General features: G+C 44.5%; 1 protein-coding gene across 1 annotated transcript; it reads right to left on the reverse strand.

The window, feature by feature from the left end:
* Window positions 1-7,691: 7,691 nt before the first annotated feature.
* CKAP4 (cytoskeleton associated protein 4) lies at window positions 7,692-15,528 on the reverse strand. Its single transcript, XM_069953115.1, has 2 exons — window positions 15,029-15,528; window positions 7,692-9,105 (listed from the first exon to the last, which is right to left on the reverse strand). Exons 1-2 carry the CDS (start codon window positions 15,491-15,493, stop codon window positions 7,792-7,794), a joined length of 1,779 nt encoding a protein of 592 aa, XP_069809216.1. The 5' UTR covers window positions 15,494-15,528; the 3' UTR covers window positions 7,692-7,791.
* Window positions 15,529-20,515: the final 4,987 nt, after the last annotated feature.

Genomic DNA, 20,515 nt, shown 5'->3' on the forward strand with positions numbered 1-20,515 from the left:
GTAAAAAATCATTACGAGTAGGGCCCCCGCAAAAGGGCCTGAACCTTGCTGACTGTGTTCCGAGCTCCCCGCTGGCTACGTCACAACCCGGTTGAAAGATGCCCTGCTCAGCCAGTCAGCGACTGGAGTGGGATACCGCTGCAGTCACTGATTGGCTGAGCGGGCTAAATCCTGACTTGGAACCTGGGAACTCGGTAGAAGATGACAGCTGTCAGAGTCCGGGAGCTCAGTGTGGGCACTGGGAGCATTAAGCATATTGGGGGAGATTTATCAGACATGGTGTAAAGTGAAACTGGCTCAGTTGCCCCTAGCAACCAATCAGATTCCACCTTTCATTCCTCACAGACTCTTTGGAAAATGAAAGGTGGAATCTGATTGGTTGCTAGGGGCAACTGAGCCAGTTTCACTTTACACCATGGCTGATAAATCGCCCCCAGTGTCTTTGTTTTATTTTGCCCCCACCCCGTCTGTAATTTTTCTTACCCCCTCTGACAGACTTTTCCTTTAACTTCCCTGAAGCACCACCACTGGCAGAATGAAATATTACACAGGTAACATAACAATCATTGGGCTGATCTTGGACATGTTGGGTCCTCCAGGGCCAGACGCTCTTCTAAGGGCCCTATTCCACGGGCCGATTATCGTTCGCATAATCGTTAACGATACACGATCTCAAACGACCGCTATTGCGAAAGATCTGAAATCGTTCACCCCATTTACATGGAACAATAATCTTTACTTATGATCGTTCTTGCGGTCGTCTCGTCGTCGCTATTGCGTTCGTTGCTACTGCTAACGGCCTAACGACGTCTTATTCAATGTGAACGATTTGCGAACGAGCAACGATAAAATAGGTCCAGGTCTTATTAAACGATCAACAATTTCTCATTCGGTCGTTAATCGTTAACTGCTATTCAACCGAACGATTAACGCTTAGATTTGAACGATGTAACGATAACCTGAACGATAATCGTCCCATGGAATAGGGCCCTCACTCCAGAACTCTTTGTCAGTGTGTGTGTATTCACTATTACAGTCCCGTGCTGGTAGTTGTCCTATTACGTTATATCCTATTATGTAACATTCTCATTAATCTAACAAGATCTTCAAGAGTGCCAACAATCGATGTGTGAATCATAGAGCACAGCTGGGAACGGCCCCCGGTATCCGCAGGTCCTATCACACCGTCCTTTGTTTTGCAGCTTTGTAAAGATGGAGCGAATGTCACTGAACGGTTCTCCACCTGGAGGGCTGTTTATAGTCATGTTATAATTGCAGTGTGCAGCCACATTTGGCATAGCAACCATAGCCGAACAATACATCACTTGTCTCACACTCCACTTCCTTCATTGGACTAAATTGGGCCCATAGATCACACTGCCCTCTGCTGGGGGGGGCAGATTACTACAGGGCAGGTTTATTAGTAGTGACCTATATGTAGGCTGTGCAGAACTAGACTTATACAACTTATCACAGTGGCCCATGATGTTGTTAGATATCACACTTTTGTCTTTGTCATCCCTTTAATGGCTTATCAGAGTTTCATAAACTACAACTCCCAGCATGCTCTAACAGCGCCGGCACCTGGACTAATTTTTGTTCCCCTACTACCCTTTCTACTGTTGTACACAGACAGTGCCTAGTATTATAGTCTTGAATGAAGCTTGTTGGCATACCAGTAAACTTTATTATCCTCTATCCACTGGTAAACGTCTAGATCACACAGACTACCAGCTCACTGAGGGATCTAGTTACATACTACCCATAAAGGTCTATAGAGAGGGAGCTGGACAGAAACATAGATGGTTCAGCCCCTTGTAGTTAATGTTACATATCACACTGGCGTTGTGCTCTATAATGTCCTCCATGCTGCTGCTTCTAAAAGTTTGCTATAGAGATATGAAGCAGCAGGATCCTTTCTTCTGTGTGTGCAGTATATGGGAAGCATCGTGTCCGGACAGACAAGAGTGATGTAAGTGATGAGAGCAATGTCAGAACAGCACCAACAGGGGATGAGGGCAGGTGTGTCATGTAATAGAGTGCTCTCTGCTGCCACCTCTGTCCATGACAGGAACTTTCCAGAACAGGAGAGGCTTTCTATAAGGATTTGCTACTACTCAGGACAGTTCCTGACATGGACAGAGTTGGCAGAAGAGAGCACTGTATTACATGTAAAGGGAACCTGTTAGGTCACTGGGGCCTCACATACCAGCCTGGGCACACCTGCCCTCATCTGTGTAAGACTGGAAAGAATACACCACTTCCTGTAGGACATACAGCAGATAATAAGTACTGGAAGACTGTAGAATTTTAAATAGAAGTGAATTAAAAATCTATAAAACTTTCTAAAACCAGTTGACTTGGAAGAGTACCTTTTTTAATATCTTACTATACTGCAATACAGTAAACAATTCTTTTATAATTATTCCAGAAAGTCAGCTTACCGCACTCTTAGGGCCCTATTCCACGGAGCGATAATCAGCCCGATTTGGCCAATTATCGCTCCGTGGAATAGAGACAACGATCATCCACGCAGTGATTCCGCGCATCACTGCGTAAAATAGCGATGTGTACTGGGCGACCAACGATTTCACAAACACCATGCTTACCTAACCATGTTGCAGGGCTTCTCCTGCGCTACTTCTTCCTCCCGATTCTGCGCACAGCAACTTCGGTGCACCTTGTCTTAGCTGACAGACTGCTCAGCCAATCACTGGCCAAGACCACCCCGGCCAGTGATTGGCTGATCAGTCTGTCAGCTCAGATAGGCCGCACCGAAGATGCTGCTGTGCGCCGGACCGGGAGGAAGAAGGAGCGCAGGAGAAGCCCTGCAACATGGTTAGGTAAAGTATGGTGACAAGGGCTGCAAGATCAGTAATGATGTCCCTGCAGCCCTCGCTAAACGATTATCAGGCCGTGGAATAGGCCCAGTAAATGAGCATCAGATCAGCGCTCGTTTACATTATTGGTCGGGCCCCCATCGGCCCGTGGAATAGGACCCTTAGTCATAGACACTTATCTGTAAATTGCCTTACAATCAGGAGCTGGATCAAAGGAGAGGACAATAGGGAATGATTGTTGTAAACATTAAGTAATATCCACCTTTAGGATGTTTTCACACACACCGTATCCGCAGCGGATCCGCAGCAGAAAATCCGCTGCAGATCTGGTAGGTGTGAAGGCACCCTTAGGGTACGTTCACACTTACAGTATCCGCAGCGTATTTTCTGCTGCGGATCCGCAGCAGATTTCATTTTAATAACTGAACACAGCATCAAATCTGCTGCGGATCCTGTAGGTGTGAACGCACCCTTAGCCCCTATTCCACGGGCCGACGGAGAGAAGCAAACAAGCGCTGTCAGCGCTCGTTTGCTCCTCTTTCTCTGCTCGCTCCCACCGCCACTCCACGTGGCGGCAGCGAGTGGGTGAGTGCGGCAGGGGCTGCGGGGAGGCTGCCCGGGTGATCACTAGATCGTCTCGGCATCCCATAGCATACAGCAGCGGTCTGCTGCCGCCGCTCCTATTCCATGGTGCGACGGCAGCAGATCTCTGCTATATCAGTCGCTTGTTTTACAACATGTTGCCTTCTATTCCAAGGGACGATCATCAACCATAACGGCCGATGATCGTTTCGTGGAATGGGGCCCCTCACTGTAGTTGGATCAGCAAAATTAGGGTCCTATTACACGGAGCAATTTTTATCGATTAACGATAAACGATCGAAAACGAAATTGTTTATCGTTAATCTGAAATCGCTCACCATATTACAAAGGACGATAATCATTAGTTACGATGGTTACAACAATTCTTATTACAATTGTTATTGCGATCATTCTTATGATCGTTTATTCCTTTTGATCTCAGCAAAACAATGAACAATGTGGAATGCGGAACTCAAGCGAACAAATGTGGAATTACAGCGAACGATTAACAATGATTTTAGGTTCAGATCTAAACGACTTATGAACGATTTTTCGATCGTTGCCTGCAATTACACAGAACGATTATTGTTTTAATTCGAACGATTTGACGATTTTTTGCACGATAATCGTCCCGTGTAATAGGGCCCTTAGGCTCAAATTTTCACCACCATATTTCAGATTCAATGAGAGGCAAAACCGGTTACTTGCAGCCCCAGGAAATGAGAGAGAAAAAAAAAAAATAAATCAGTGATGCCCTTTGGTTGTTTGCTGTCATTTCTTACTTTGCTGCCTTGGTGGTGGGAGGAAGGGAAATGCAGTGGAACAGGCTCAACAGAGATATTTCAAGAATGTACAGTATGTATAGGAGGAAGGACTGTCTCCATATGACCCGGTGCTTGGTAACAGCCACCCCTATATATGCAAATAGCACAGGTGTAGCTACCTGCGGTCAGACCTATTTTCTTTTCTATATCTGTTAATTACATCTCATGGTAAAGGGATATTCCCCTCAAACATAATTTTCCATATGTTGCTGCCCATGGTGAGACTTACAATTCCTTCCATACTTGTTATCATCTATTCAGTCTCCTTCCCCCAGTTCTCAGCTGCTGCTTTCTGAAGACACAAAAATCTGTGTGTGAACTTTTCTCTCTGCCTCCCCCTCCTCCCCCCTCCCATCTGAGACAGCTGATGTAATCAAGTCCCTGGCAGGCTTTATCTGTAACATTGTAGTTTCTTTAGAATGCTGGGAGGATTAATCACAGTGAGTTTATCAGCAATCTGACCTCAGAATAACCCTCCCAGCATTACAAAGAAGCTACAATGTTGCAGATGCAGCCTGCCAGGGACCTGTTTACATCAGCTGTCTCAGATGGGAGGGGGGGGGGGGGGGGGGAGGGAGAGACAGAGAGAAAATCTCACACACAGATTTTTTGTGTCTTCAGCAGAAAGCAGCAGCTCAGAACTGGGAGAAGGAGACTGAATTGATAATAACAAGTATGGAAGGAATTGTTAGTCTTACTATGGGCAGCAACATACCAAAAGTTATGTTTGAGTGGAATATCCCTTTAATATTTTTTTTCATCCAATTAAAGAGAATGTACCACTAGTACATCGCTTTTTTGTTTTCTTTTACATGTACTAGCTATATTATGTAGCTTCACCCACACTGGGCTGTCAGAGAACAGGGCTCCATAGGGCATGTACACTCCCTTGGGCACGTACTGTTTGTGTGCAACACTGCACAGCCACTGGTGGGGGGGGCATACCTGCAAAGTAATGTCACTTATTTTTTTCACACCATTTCCATTTAATTCAATGGTATTTTTAAAGTGAAACTGCATATTCTGTTGAAAACCAAGCAGCTATTGCTTGTGTGAACATGGTCCAACATGATCCAGTAGTGTTGCAGCAAAGGTGTAATCCCATCTGGCTGACCTCGGCCGGCCCCCTACCTTCCTCGGCGTATGACCTCGGCCGGCCCATTTCCTTCCTCGGCGTATGACCTCGGCCGGCCCATTTCCTTCCTCGGCGTATGACCTCGGCTGGCCCCTTACCTTCCTTGGCGTATGACCTCGGCCGGCCCCTTACCTTTCTCGGCGTACAACCTCGGCCGGCCCCTTACCGTCCTCGGCGTATGACCTCGGCCGGCCCCTTACCTTCCCCGGCGTATGACCTCGGCCGGCCCCTTACCTTCCTCGGCGTACGACCTCGGCCAGCCCCATACCTTTCTCGGCGTATGACCTCAAGATATGTTTGGAAATGAACTAAACATAGTTACTAGTAGATAGTTTTGGTCTGCATTGTCAGTATCCCAAACTATTCTTGGACATACAATCCAAACTTGGTGAGAACAAAAATATTATAATAGTAAAAAAAACAGTAAATGGAAAAAAGAAAAAAAAAATTATACATATATGGTTTTGACGAGAATCAAACAAACTAAAAAAGCCTCAATGCTTAGCAGAAGCAATACTCTGGCCGTTCTTTTTACTCTTAGCCATTGACTTCTCAGAGAGGTGACTGCCATATTGTGCGGTGATTTCCCTTGTCCTCAACAACTCCCGGTTATAAATAGATATGAGCAGCTGATCCTTTTTGTCCTTCATGAACAGGATTTCAATAACCGGTACGTATACAATAAACACCCCCTCTTGTTGCTTTAGTATTAAAGGAGTTATAGGGGGTAAAAAAAAGGGCATCTACTTTCTTGCAAAAACAGCACCACCCCTGTCCTCAGCCTTTGAGTGGTATTACAATTCAGCTCCATTTAATTCAATGGAACTGAGCTGCTATACCACACCCAAACTGAAGACAATGGTAGCGCTGTTTCTGGGAAGGGGGGGGGAGTGGGCTTTTTTTTTTGTCTGGACAACCCCTTTAAATAACTTTACCAAAACGGACTTATAATATCACATATTCTGCTGTTTCCAAATGTTTGATTAATCTTTTTTTACATGTTATTCAGAATAATAAATCATTATTTTTGGGGTGTGGAACCAATTGTCTACATTTCTATGATTTCTAATGGGAAAATTTGCTTTGGTTTAAGAGTGGAACGAATTATGCTCGTAATCCAAGGCACCACTGTATATAGTACGTAGAATAATTATAATCCGTGTCCACCCCAACCTGTAACTGTGTTAACCAAAATGCTGGGAGTAATACATTTTTTTTTGTCTGGCCATGCTGGGAATTGTCATTTTGCAACAGTTTGAGAGCTACAAAAACATGGCCACCTTTGCACCACTCTTGTCTCCGGTTCACGTGTGGTGAATAAATAAAGCTCCATTTACTTTAATGGAAAGGAAACTGGAGACAAGAGTGGTGTAAAAGTGGCCATGTTTTTGTAGCGCTGGATAACCCCTTTAAAGAGGACATTTTAGCTTTGATTTTATTCTCCATTAAAAGGGGTACTCAAAGTTATACAGGAGGGGAAAAAATTATATCAGCTATACAGATTTGTAAATGACTTCTATTTAAAAAAAAAATCTCAGATCTTCCAGTACTAATCAGCTGCTGTACGTCCTACAGGAAGTGGTGTATTCCTTCCAGTCTAACACAGTGATCTCTGCTGCCACCTCTGTCCATGTCAGGAACTGTCCAGAGCAGCAGCAAATCCCCATAGAAAGCCTCTCCTGTTCTGGACAGTAGAAAGCCTCTCCTGTTCTGGACAGAGGTGGCTACAGAGATCACTGTGTCAGACTGAAAAGAATAATCTACTTCCTGCAGGGCATACAGCAGCCGATAAGTACTGGAAGACTAGAGATTTTTTAAAGAGAATAAAATTACAAATCTGTATAATTTCCTGGCACCAGCTGATATGAAAACAGTACCCCTTTAAATAACAATAGTGATCATCAACTATTTATCATGCCACATGTATTAATACTAATGGGTGTTACTTTACCCCTTGTTAATAAGGTGTGCCCTTTTACACCAACAGCAATGAGGCCAAACATTCCCAGAAAAACAACCAGAGTTTTAAAGGGGTTATCCAGCACTACAAAAACATGGCCACTTTCTTCCAGAGACAGCCCCAACTTTTCTCTCCAGCTTGGGACAGGGTTTTGCTGCTCAGTTCCATTTAAGTGAATGGAGCTTAATTGCAAACTGAACCTGAACGGGAGAAAAGAGTCGTGTTGTCTCTGAAAGAAAATGGCCATGTTTTTGTAGCACCGGATAACCCCTTTAAGAAATTTCATGAGAAATGCAAGAATCCTCGACAAAAAAAAGCAAAAGAAGAAAAAAAAATTTTTCTTTTTAAATAAAGAAATAAAAAAATACAGAAAAAAAAACACTTTAATGAGAACACAATTAGAACTAGTTAGACATCCCTACGTTGGTCTTCTGCTCATGCTCGACTCAGTTATACACTCTCTTGGATATGTTCAAATTTGACTAACAGTTTATCAGTACTTTCTTTGAGGTCTTCGACGGACTCTTTAACAGATTTCAACTCCTCATCGTGGTTTTCTATTTTCACAGAATAAGCCACCAAACTGTCCACGGCCTCCCTCATCATCTTCAAGTCAGACTCCAGTTTTTTAATGGAGGACCTTAAATCATCAACGCCGGTTGTCTGTTCAGAGGACCCGACGTTACTCCTCAATTGCTCATAGTTGTCTTTTAACTCCTCGATCTGCTGCCTGTGATCGCCTAAGGCGCTGGTCAAGTCCACTTGTAACTTCTCGAAATCGGAAGCTGCGTTTGGTTGGGCTTCAATGGAAGATTTCAGCTTATCTACCTCTTTGGATACAGCTTGTTGGGCTTCTTTCAAAGTTGAAAGCATCTGAGATACTTCAGGGCTTCCTTGACCATCGGAAGATGAGAGCTTCAATCCAGTGATGGCCTCTTCTACAGCGTTCAGTCTTCTGCTGTACTCCTCAAAACTGGTCTTCAAAGATGCTTCACTATTTAACTCCTCCACTTTGGTCTCCAGAGGCTTTAGTCTCAGCTCAATATCATCTCTGTTTGTCTCAATTTCCTTAAGTATATCATTATTGGAGGAGATATAATTATCTTCCATCTCTTTGACCGAAGAAGAAATTTGTTTGAATTCCTTGAGGACTCTCTCCAGTTCTACCTTCAGGCCAGAGTCTTCACTGGTCGCAATCTTTTCCGCCACAATCTCTAATGCCACTTTTTGTTCTTCCACAACTTTTTCTAGGTTCTCTTGCTCCTTCTTGAGAAGTTCGATTTCGTTACTGTTGGCGGTAACGGACTCCACATTTAAGGCGTTGTTCATCAACCAGTCAATAGACTCTTCCTTAGACTTAAACGATGACTTTAGCTGAGAGACGAGATCTTTTAAGGCCTCCACATCTTCGTTGAGGGCATTTAAGTCTCCTAAAGAAGCTATTTTGGCCTTCACATTGTTAATCTCGTCCTGGCTTGACTTCTGTACCTCGGTAAGCTCAGACAGATCTTCGTTAATCGAATTATTTAACTCTGTAAATTTTTCCCGCATGGTTTTGTCAAAGAGGTCAAGATCCCGGTCACCTTGGTCTTTCACATCTTGGACGACACCCGATAGATCTTTCTGCAGCTTCTTAAGGATGACACCAACAACGTCCAGCTCCTTTTCGCAGTTCTTGATGGAGATGTCGTGTCTTTGTTGCTTTTCTTGAATGTCTTTTGAGATAAATTCTACTCGTCCAACTGTTTTTTCAAGTAGATCGACCTGAAATGGAAAGTAGAGACTGTAAGAAATCTTTAAGGAAAAATAGTCAGGTATTAATGGCTGTTCGAATTCTAGCTAGGATTTTTTTCACCTGGTCTTCCCTTGCTAAATATCTAACGTGACTTTTTCACTCCCACCAGGACCCACTACCTGATTCCCCACTGGTTCTTAAAGGGGTTTCACAGTTTAGAAAACCTATTTAAGAATTCTGAGTTGATGGGGAAGGAGGCCTGTTCTAGATTCACATGTTTTGGACAACATGAAGTGGAGAACATCTACATAGAATATCGTTCTTTGTCATGCTCAAGGCTATATCCTGTCCTGCTTTACATGGGCACACCACCAAATTGAATGTAATGCTAGTAAACTATTAGGGCCCTGTTACAGCCCGATTTAACAGATTATCGCTCTGTGTAATAGAGACAACAATCATCTGATGAAATGATCACCGGCTGATCGTTTCCTTAGGTCCAGACCTAAAATTATTGGCCCGCGATCGTGCATCACAACGGGTAATAGCGATACATGTCCAATGGCTTATGGTTGAATAAACTGTTATACATTACCTGTTCATGCTCCTGGTCTTCTCCTGCCTTCCCGACACCAAGAGCTGCAGTGTGCAGTGCCAGGAAGAGAGCAGAAGGCAGGAGAAGACCGGGATCGTGGACAGGTAATGTATGAACGGTTTAGGGCAAGGGCTGCACGGACATCACTAACAATGTCCGTCCATCCCTTGCTAAACGATTATCGGGCCGTGTAATAGGCTCAGTAAACGCTGATCTAGCAGATCAGCACTTGTTTACATTATTGATTGGGCCGCCATCGGTCCATCTAATAGGACCCCAAGTCTTAGCCGCAGAGCATAATATGACCCTTACTGCCAGGTTTACCTACAGATTACAACTGACCCAGTGTGGCCCGTGTGTGCACAGGATTTCAATGGAGAGAGGTGGGTAAGAGACCAAAAGGATAAGCAGCTGAAATTCAACATGTCCTACCCTCGTTTACCTTAACATTTGCCAGAGTTGGAGTCTACCTTCCAGTTCTACCCTAGGTAGCCATAGACATTCAATAAATGTCGTCAAACTCTGCCACCAACTAATATACTGTCTATGGGGACATCCTGATCCTTTAGATTGTCGACACATGTCTAATGTGTACAGCAACCTTAAAAAGTAAGTGGAGATGGCTATTCCTCATGAACAGTGGTTACATCCACTTATCCCTGGGGACTCCATTGATCAGGAGAATAGTGGCCCAATACCCGTTTAATTATAGTGGTGGTACAGCATGTGCGCCAATGCTCCATTCGATTCTATAAAACCAGTGGAAATAAGTGACGGCTCTATATACAAATGAACGGAATGGTTGCGTCCTGTTTTGCAACAGCTGGAGAGCCGAGGTTCCCTACCCCTACTATAGAGGTTGCGTAGTCCTCCTGTATGTTGGGTAACCATCATTTTGGTGGACAAGATCAACAAAGTTATTATACCTATGTTAAGACATGGACCCTATAGAAGTACTTTCCACCAATAAGGTTATTCAAAGATAGATTATATATATATATATAAACACACACATATATATATACCATAGACACCATTATGTAGACTGACCCATTCCTGTATTTGACCTATTTTGTGAATGAACAAGATTTTCTCTCTAAACATGAAAAGTCATAAACTCGTAAGGAACGCCTGAAAATTCTGCTAAAAAAAAAAAAATTCCGAATTAATCAAGTTTTCTTTCTGCTTAGACAGACTAATGAGAAGACGCTTCGCTGCACTTCAGGGCCGCAAATGTGCTGTGCTGGCTCAGAAAACAAGCGGCCGATCTGAAGCGCCCGGAGCGCTGGATAAACTGCATTCTTAGAGTGTAATGACAGCCTGCCACTGGGATTGGAGGGATCCTGTAACGTGTCAGGGGGCTTCTGATATGGGCAACCCCAATTGGGATACTCTCACGATCAACACCATCTAAGCCTGTAATCATATTATATACATATATATGCCCCTTAAATCTATAGTTATGCAGACTGGCACAATAAAGTCATAATACTTTGAAGATGATGCTGTCCTCCACTTGCTGCCGCTATTGACATTGGGGTGTCGAGCCGAGCCCCTTGGGGACTGTGCGTCAGATGGTGTATCTCCGCGGATCCTGCTCCGTTTATTGATGCCCATTAAAGCTGATATTCCTGAGCTGTATCCATCCCTAATGTAGACAGAGGCCAAGGTCTGAGATGGGGGACATTATTATAAATTCCCAGCAGACACTACAATGGACCTCAATATAAGTAAATGACACAGAAGAAATGTGAACGTGGCCAAAAGCTGGCCGTACACATTAAATATTATAGGCCTAAGTAGCCAGCATCAATAGGACTGGCCTACCAGGGGAGCTTTCTGAAGGATCGGGCAATTGGATTGCAACCTGCTCAATCCTTTTGTTCTTCATATTAAAAAATACATGCCAAATGGAGCATGTATAGGCCCAAGACTTATAAGACTTTGTGAGGTGACCGTGCACCTTCAATAGCTGTCGGACAAATGTTTGCTTAGCTATTTGCCCCAATACATGTGTACACTTGGCTCAGCATAGGTTTCAGTGAGAAGAAGAGAGAAACCTGCTCATCTCTAGAGAAAATTAAAGAAACAGGCATTGAGATTTAAAGGGGTTGGACACTTTATTAGAAAATAGTTCAGTGTACAGTATTAGTAAGTGTACTCAGTGTATATACTGACAGCAGCTCCCTGTGTACTCACTGTATATACTGACAGCAGCTCCCTGTGTACTCACTGTATATACTGACAGCAGCTCCCTGTGTACTCACTGTATATACTGACAGCAGCTTCATGTGTACTCACTGTATATACTGACAGCAGCTTCATGTGTACTCACTATATATACTGACAGCAGCTTCATGTGTACTCACTGTATATACTGACAGCAGCTTCATGTGTACTCACTGTATATACTGACAGCAGCTCCCTGTGTACCTCATAGAGCTAAAGTCAGACTCCCCTCCTCCAGGCTGTGCTGTCCGGCTCTGTGGTGACCATGCCCCACCTCCAGTGTCCTCCATAGGCATATACAGGCTTAGTGGTGGACACTGGGGGGAGTGGCATGGTCACATGCTCCTCCATGTTGGCCATCTTATGGACAGAATCACCAGAGAGCAGGACAGCACAGCTGTGCATCTGTCAGTAAGGGCAGTAAGTACACTTACTATGGGCGAGTTCAGACTACAGAATCCGTGCAGATTCCGTCGCTAGTACGCGCTCACGGCCGGGCGCCTTTCCTCCAGCTCCATAAACACCATTCTAAGGGCTGGCCAATTCTGCTATCCGCCGAAAGAATTGACATGTCAATTCTTTCGGCAGAATGCGGAATCCGCCCGTGCATAGCATGGTGTCTATGGCACGGACGGAGAGGCCCGCGGCCGCGAACGGGTACGAGCTACGGAATCCGCTGGAATTTATCCGCACGGATTCCGTAGTCTGAACCCACCCCAATACTGTACACTGAAGTATTTTACTATAAAGTGGCCAGCCCCTTTAACAAGGTTTCCTAATATTGTCTTGAGAAAACAGGGCAGTCCTGATACTACAACACTCGTCATCTATAGGACTGTCTGATTGATAGAAGTCTGACCGCTAGGACCCCCAATTTTGCATGAAGTGACTATGGGCCTGAGCACTGGGAAACGCCAATGGGTGTGATGTGGACTCATTTTATTACATAATAAGGTAAGAGACTACACCCAAGATAGGATCAGGGCTGCAGAATATGAATGCAGGTATGGAGAGAGACAATATGTGGCAGGAGCTCGTGTTTGTGTCCTCTAATAAAGGACAAGACCATCTGCTATGCACATCATGAGGTCAGCCATTCATTCCAGACATATGTGCATGTACATAAATACTGTACACATCCTACCGGGCACTGCACTCATTTACGTAGGACCCAAAAATAAACCTGGAAGAAGAAGGAGTAGTAGTCATGGCTAAAAGGTTATATGCAAATGTGGCGCGGCCATGAATGAAGCGGCTGCACATACCGGGTCATTGTACAAAAGGAAGGGTCATTTCCATCAGAATCCTACAGTCACTAACCAGGAAATGGCACAGCGGGTAGTGGTAGTAGTTTATGCTTCCTGGTGTGATAAGTCTTATTTGCTTAGTTTATTTACATAGCACTACCATGTAATACTAGAGTATACAGAGTATTAAGGTGTACACGGTCTAACAACTTTCTGTACGTAGTGTATGGGATGAGGGACCTTGTCAGAAACGTTTATGTAGGGGATAGGTATATTAAAAAGGTATATACAGTTATAGGTATATTGATAGGTAGGTATATATATTCATAGGTATACTGATAGGTGTATATATAGTTATAGGTATATTGATAGGTGTTTATAGGTATATACAGTTATAGGTATACTGACTGGCCAGAGTAGTGATGTCCGGCTGACCCCTACTACCCGTAAACTACTCCAGGTTTTTGGCTACTATGTCATGGCGGATCCCAACTGTGCACATTGCCTTAGTATTACGTAATGGGAAGGCCAAGACAGGCACTAGCAAGCTGGCCATCCTATAGAAGACACTGGTGTAGCTATCGGGCACTGTTTCCCAATCAGTGACTCTCTAACTAATGCAACACTACAACTCCCATCATGCCCTGACAGTGGTATAATAGGGGCTGCAGTTTTGCAATAAGTTGGGGAACATTACTATAGGGCAAAGATAGGGAACCTTGGCTCTCCAGCTGTTGCAAAACTACAACTCCCATCATGCCTGGACAGCCAAAGCTGAAGCTTTGGCTGTCCAGGCATGATAGGAGTTGTAGTTTTGCAACAGCTGGAAGGCCACGGTTCCCTACCCCTGCTATCGGGAATGTGGAGGTTGCAGATGCATCTGGGCCCTGGTCATAGAAGGGATCCCTATACTATATAAGAAGACAGCAGTACTATAAGGAATGGGAGGACACAGGTTGGGGGAACACTGCTATAGGAGGATGTAAAGGTTGTCGGAGGGGCCCCTAGGCTATATGACGAGGCAGCAGGACTACAAAGGGTATGCATAAGTTAAGGCATGCGTCCTTGTTGCACTTAAGTGCCCTGGGGTAGAGTCTGTTTTGTAAAACCACGGAGATGGTTGATAAGACGGAATAGAACTGCAGAAGTTTTACAAAAACTTGTGACATGGTGCAGATATAGCAACTAGAGATGAGCGCAACTGGAGCATGCTCAGGTCTGATCGTTCAGTATTTGATTACCGGTGGCTGATTAAGTCGGATGCAGCCCCGAACGATTGGACTGGAGTATGCTAGAGTCTGATCATTCGGCATTTGATTGCCGGTGGCTGAAGAAGTCGGATGCAGGCCCGAACGATCGGTCTTGAGCATGCGCAAGTTGCGCTTATCTCTAATAGCAACCAGATTACTGGCAACACGGGTCACATGAGTAAATATCGCCATGTCGTACACCCTAAATTGTAGCTACATAACCATCTACAATGCATCTTGGATAGATATAAGTCACTCGCAGGTCTCAATGCAACCCCATTCATTTCCATTAGCTGCAATACATACAGCACCGGAGAACATGGAGATCAGAGACGCCTTGGACTTTTCCTTCCCCCCACCCCTATAATATACCTGCGGCACCTTCCTATATAATCTGCTGAGATTGGAAAGACACTCGGAAAAAGACTAACATGGCTGCCGCTACCTGTCACCCAGCTTTTCCAGACCCCTGAATGACAAACTATATAGTACATCACCATTCAGGACCCTGGAAAAGTTTGATACTTTGTAACTATAAATACAAAAATTTACACTAATTTACCAAACAGAGATCAGTAATGAATGAAAGTCTATAGAGAATTGTATAGTGGGCATCTCCTCGCCCCTTTACCTGCTTCTGGAGGGTGTGCACAGTCTCTGCCAGCTCTCCTTTCTGGTCAGATAGGTGGCTCAGTTTTCTGCTGATCAATGAGACTTCTTCCAGGACATTATACACCAGCCAGCCAGTGCCCGCAGCCACTGCAATCACAACTACATAGAATAAGAAAGTCAATAGCTTGCTGAAGATCCTAGGTTTCCCTGCTGAGGATGATGAGGAGGATGATGAAGAGGAGGAGGATGAGGATGACCCTTTGTGAGGTTTAGGGCTCTTCTTTGCCACGTCATTGCCAGCTGCAGCAGCCTGGGAGTTGTTCTCTGCAGAGTTGCCTTTATTCCTATGCCTTGCACTAGCCATGGTGTGAGTGTGAGTGTGAGTGAGGGTGAGAGCTCTGCTGGCAACTGTTGCTGATGTGCAATCAATAAAGTTAGCAATGCAGCTTCCTTGTGGCTGCTCTAGACCAATGATCTGCAGCATAGGAGTCAATGGGGCTGGACTCCCAGTCCTAAAAAGAAACTTTTTCTAACTTTGGGGGTAGTGCAAGGGAAGAAGAAAAAAAAAAGTTTGCACTCCCCTCCTTCTGCTCACACCCAGCCTGGCCCCTCCTGCAGGAGGCTGGGGAGACTGCCACGCATACATACAGCTCTCTCCCTGGGGAAGCTGCTTACAATGAAACTGGAAGCTTCTTCCTCATCCACCATCTGCATGGTGTAGGTGTGGACTGCTGAGGTGTCATCCAATATGTGCAGGCACTGTTACCAAAACTGCTGCTCTCACAGGATGGAAGGAGGCTTGCACCAATTTAGGTGGTTATGCATGAAGTGTGTGGAACCACAAGAATATGGTTATATTGTGCAAAAATCATTGCACCTTTAAGGGTGTGTTCACACTTACCGGAACCTCAGCGTATTTTCTGCTGCGGATCCGCAGTTGATTTCATTTAAATAGCAACACAGCATCAAATCTGCTGCGGATCCTGTAGGTGTGAACGCACCCTTAAGGATGCGTTCACACCTACAGGATCCGCAGCAGATTTGATGGCGCAGATTCAATGCTGTGTTAATTAAATGAAATCTGCTGCGCATGCGCAGCAGAAAATACACTGTGGATCCGGTAAGTGTGAACATACCCTAAGGGTGTTTTCACACTTACCGGATCCGCAGTGTATTTTCTGCTGCGGATCCGCAGCAGATTTCATTTCAATAACTGAACACAGCATCAAATCTGCACCATCAAATCTGCTGCGGATCCTGTAGGTGTGAAAACACCCTAAAAGTTCACCCTGCAATGTAAAGTCTGGAACTACAAGTACCAGAATGTCCAAACCAGGGCTAGGAAACCTTGGCTGTCCAGTTGTTGCAAAACTACAACTCCCATCATGCCTGGACAGCCTTCGGCTGTCCAGGCATGATGGGAGTTGTAGTTTTGCAACAGCTGGAGAACCAATGTTCCCTACCCCTGGTCCAAACTTTTGTCTTGCTTTGGTCTACTTTTGCTGCGTTTACACGAAGCGATAATTCGCCTAATCGATCGTTTAACGATTTTAAAGCAAAAATTTGTTTTTTATAACGATCAGCGTTTAGAGGAATAAATCGTTAGAAAATTCATAAGAAAAATCGTTATTGCGATCATTTTTAAGATCTCACACGTAGGGTGAATCTGTGAAAGACTGTAAACAAAGCGATCTGCGAATTTTCAGCGAACGACTATTCGAGAACATGTTGAAAGAACAAAATGAACGATTTCTCGCTCGTCGCTTGATCGTTGGCTGTGTTTACACGGAGCGATTATTGCTCAAATGCCATCGTTATTGCGAAAATTCGAACGATAATCGTTCCGTGCAAACGCAGCGTTTGTTGTTACTATATATTCTGAGAACCCAGCAGCAAGTGTTCGTGTACAGCGCCACCGCAAGGCCAACAGGATATTAGGCAATGTTCCCACACTTTTTTTTTTCTCCATTGGAAAAATGCGCCACGGAATACAGGGCTATAATCCAAGGCATAACTTTGGATCGTGCCTCCCATTTAACTCTTTATTGCCGCAGATTTTAATATGTTTATTTAAAGGGGTATTCCAACTTGTAAAACTTATCCTGTATTAGTGTCTGATTGCAGGGGGGGCTGACTGCTGGGGCCCCTTGTGATCTCAAACAGGCTCCTGGGTATCACCTTGGAATGGAGTGGCCTGCATGTGTGTGACGCAGGAGCTCATTCTGGCCCCCTCTAAGCAGACATTTAAAGGGTAGCTTCACACGTACCGGATCCGCAGCGGATTTCACGCTGTGAGTTTGCAGCGAAATCCGCTGCAGATCCATATAGTGTGAAGGTCTATGGAGTTACATATCATTGCAGGTGTGTAACCTGGCCCCTTTAACTCCACGCCGCCCAGAGCATACATCACCGGCTCAGCGCCGCGGCTGTGTGTGAGGCTCCTGGCTCTCGTCAGTCCCCATCAGCCAATCAGTGCTGCCGTGCATTAATTGGCTGATGAGGAGCGAGCGAAGTCGGTAGCATCACACACAGCCTCGGCACTGAGCAGATAATGTATGCTCCGGGCTGCGGGCAGCGTGGGGTTAAAGGGGTCGGGTCACATACAGGCAGCGGAATGAAAATTCCACTGCGGGTATGTGACCCATTCAACTACATAATACCAGGATCCGCAGCGGACTTCGCTGCAAACTCGCAGCGTGGAATCCGCTGCAGATCCGGTATGTGTGAAGCTACCCAAAAGGAGAGATTTATCAAACATGGTGTAAAGTGAAACTGGCTCAGTTGCCCCTAGCAACCAATCAGATTCCACCTTTCATTCCTCATAGACTCTTTTGAAAATGAAAGGTGGAATCTGATTGGTTGCTAGGGGCAACTGAGCCAGTTTCACTTTACACCATGTTTGATAAATCTCCCCCTTTTTCCCGATGCAGTGGGATAAGTAGCATCCATCCGAACCCGATCGTTCGGTATTTGATTAGTTGGGGCTGCAGAACTTGGATAAAGCTCTAAGGTTGTCTGGAAAACATGGATACAGCCAATGACTATATCCATGATTTCCACATAGCCTTAGGGCTTTATCCAACTTCAGCAGCCACCGCTAATCAAATGCCGAAAGTTCGGGTTCGGATCGACTCGAGTATGCTCCAGGTACCCTCATCTCTACAAGGAAACCTTACTTTAGCGAAAACCCACAAGTCTCAGTGGTGTACACATTTGCAGCCATTGGTGTTCAGGAGAAATAACGTGGGAACGTTAGTGGCCTAGAGATCATGAGGATACTCAAAGGCACCAGGGCCATCATATACAAAGGGCAAGTGTGGTTATGAGCTATCCGCTCTTTTGGGCTTGGGAACAACCTGACCTATTGGTGCATTAGTTGTGTTTTCCACCATGGCTGGGGGTAGTGTAAAAAAAAAAAGTGATACTCACCTACCCTGATACTCCCTACCTGCTGAACAGATGCTCCTTGTCTCCCTGATTTCTCTGACACTTTGGGGGAGATTTATCAAACATGGTGTAAGGTAGAGTTGTCTTAGTTGCCCCTATGAGATTCCACCTTTCATTTTCCAAAGAATCTGTAAGGAATGTAAAGTGGAATCTGATTGGTTGCTAGGGGCATCTAAGACAATTCAGCTTCACACCAGTTTGATAAATCTCCCGTTCTGTCTCTACAGTAACTGCTCATTCAACCAATCAATGACTGAGGTGCGACACCACAGCGGCTAGTGATTGGCCGTGTCATCAGTTCCTGTGGGGATGATGTGCCAGAGAAAACAGGAAGAAGCCGGACTGTCAGAGCAGCAGCTGCAGAGGGATCAGGTTAGGTGAGTATCACTTCTTTTTTATTTCTACACTACCCCAGCCATATATAAAAAAGAAAAATATTCCCGGAAAACAACTTCATAGGGTGCCTGTCACTATGTTCTGCACACTAGCCCTATTAATTGGAATAGGGCTCATGCAAGAAACTCGCCTAGCATGGGACTCACTCACGGCAACCTGATCTTCCACCATCATCTGCATCTCCATAATAGCCGGAGATCCTCCGGTGGGCCCCTGCAGTCTAATAATGTGAGCGAATTGTACGGCCATGGGCCACGGGGCAGCCTCCCAAACCGCCCACAGCTTAATCCGCCCCTAGACAGTAACCACTAAGCATGTTGTGCCACTGCCAGTGAAAAATGAACACCGTGCACCATTTTAGTGGGAGTCCCAAAGACTCATCTTTATACCAGTGGCTATCCAGCTGACACAGTACTACTACTCCCACCATGTTTGCTGCCCTGCCATGTTGGGAAATATAGATTTGTTTTGGCTAAACAATAGCGCTTCATATGTTCCTTTATTTAGGTACCTCAAAAGCTGCTCTATGTGAATAGGACCCTAAAACTGTATACAATTGCTCTGTATAAATCGAGATTCCCAAACGCTCGTAAATCATGGACAGAGGAGTCGACTGAGAGTTATGGTTGATGTCCTGTCTGCTTCCTAAATCTCACACAGTGTTTGTCTGTATGCCAGAAGGTGGAGCTGTGAAACACCAGATGAAATCCTAGAACCTTCCTCTATTGTCAATAAAAAGTCACAGTCCAGAATGGAACTTGTCTTCATGTTGTATTCATTTTTATGATGACACAAGGACAGGCTGGATACACAGGTGGCATATTTTAGTGCAATAATCCCTTTAAATGTCAAACCACTATGCTTTTGTCCATGCAGAATAAAAGAAACAAAAAGATTATGAATGGATAAAGTATGTATGTACTGTAAGAGATCATTCATCACCTTAAAGGGGTACTCCAGCAAAAATCTTTTTCTTTCAAATCAACTGGTGTCAGAAAGTTATATAGATTTGTAATTTACTTCTATATGAAAATCTCCAGTCTTCCAGTACTTATCAGCTGCTGTATGTCCTGCAGGAAGTGGTGTATTCTTTCTATTCTGACACCTCTGTCCATGTCAGGAACTGTCCAGAATAGAAAAGGACAGCGCTCCATAGCGCGGATCAAATTATAAGAGACAGAGAGGGACCAACATGCAAGGAGACCCTCACCTGATGAGGTTGTGCTAGTAAAGAGGCTCAACACTCGTATTGGCATATACGATGGACTGCAGCCACTCCCGCTATCCAAAGGAATGAATTGCACAAAAACACCTCCAACACCAACCAAGCACGGATCCAGTGGAATAAGGACATATAGTATAAAATATTTATATTTATTGAGACTCAACGCGTTTCGGAACCGCACCGATTCCTTTCTCAAGAGTCATAATAGTTCACACAAAAAACACAGTTCATATAAAACAAATAAGGATATGACATCAGAATATGGGGGAGGAGGGAACACACCCACTTAGACCAGGTGAAGCAAATCTCTATTATTAAGACAAAAGTATAACAATATATATATAAAAAAAAAATATAACAATGTATATAAAAATATATATAAAAAATGTATAAAAAATATAATAATAATACACTGATGAAAATATATATACACATATA

Source organism: Dendropsophus ebraccatus, chromosome 1, assembly GCF_027789765.1.
Source record: "Dendropsophus ebraccatus isolate aDenEbr1 chromosome 1, aDenEbr1.pat, whole genome shotgun sequence".
In the NCBI taxonomy this organism is placed as follows: domain Eukaryota; kingdom Metazoa; phylum Chordata; class Amphibia; order Anura; family Hylidae; genus Dendropsophus; species Dendropsophus ebraccatus.

Excerpts from the sequence above, each read along its gene's own strand:
- CKAP4 (XM_069953115.1), bottom strand. The coding sequence starts at position 15,493 with ATGCTGCAGATCATTGGTCTAGAGCAGCCACAAGGAAGCTGCATTGCT. Across the intron at positions 9,106-15,028 it reads TGCACACCCTCCAGAAGCAG|GTCGATCTACTTGAAAAAAC; the intron begins GTAAAGGGGCGA and ends TTTCCATTTCAG.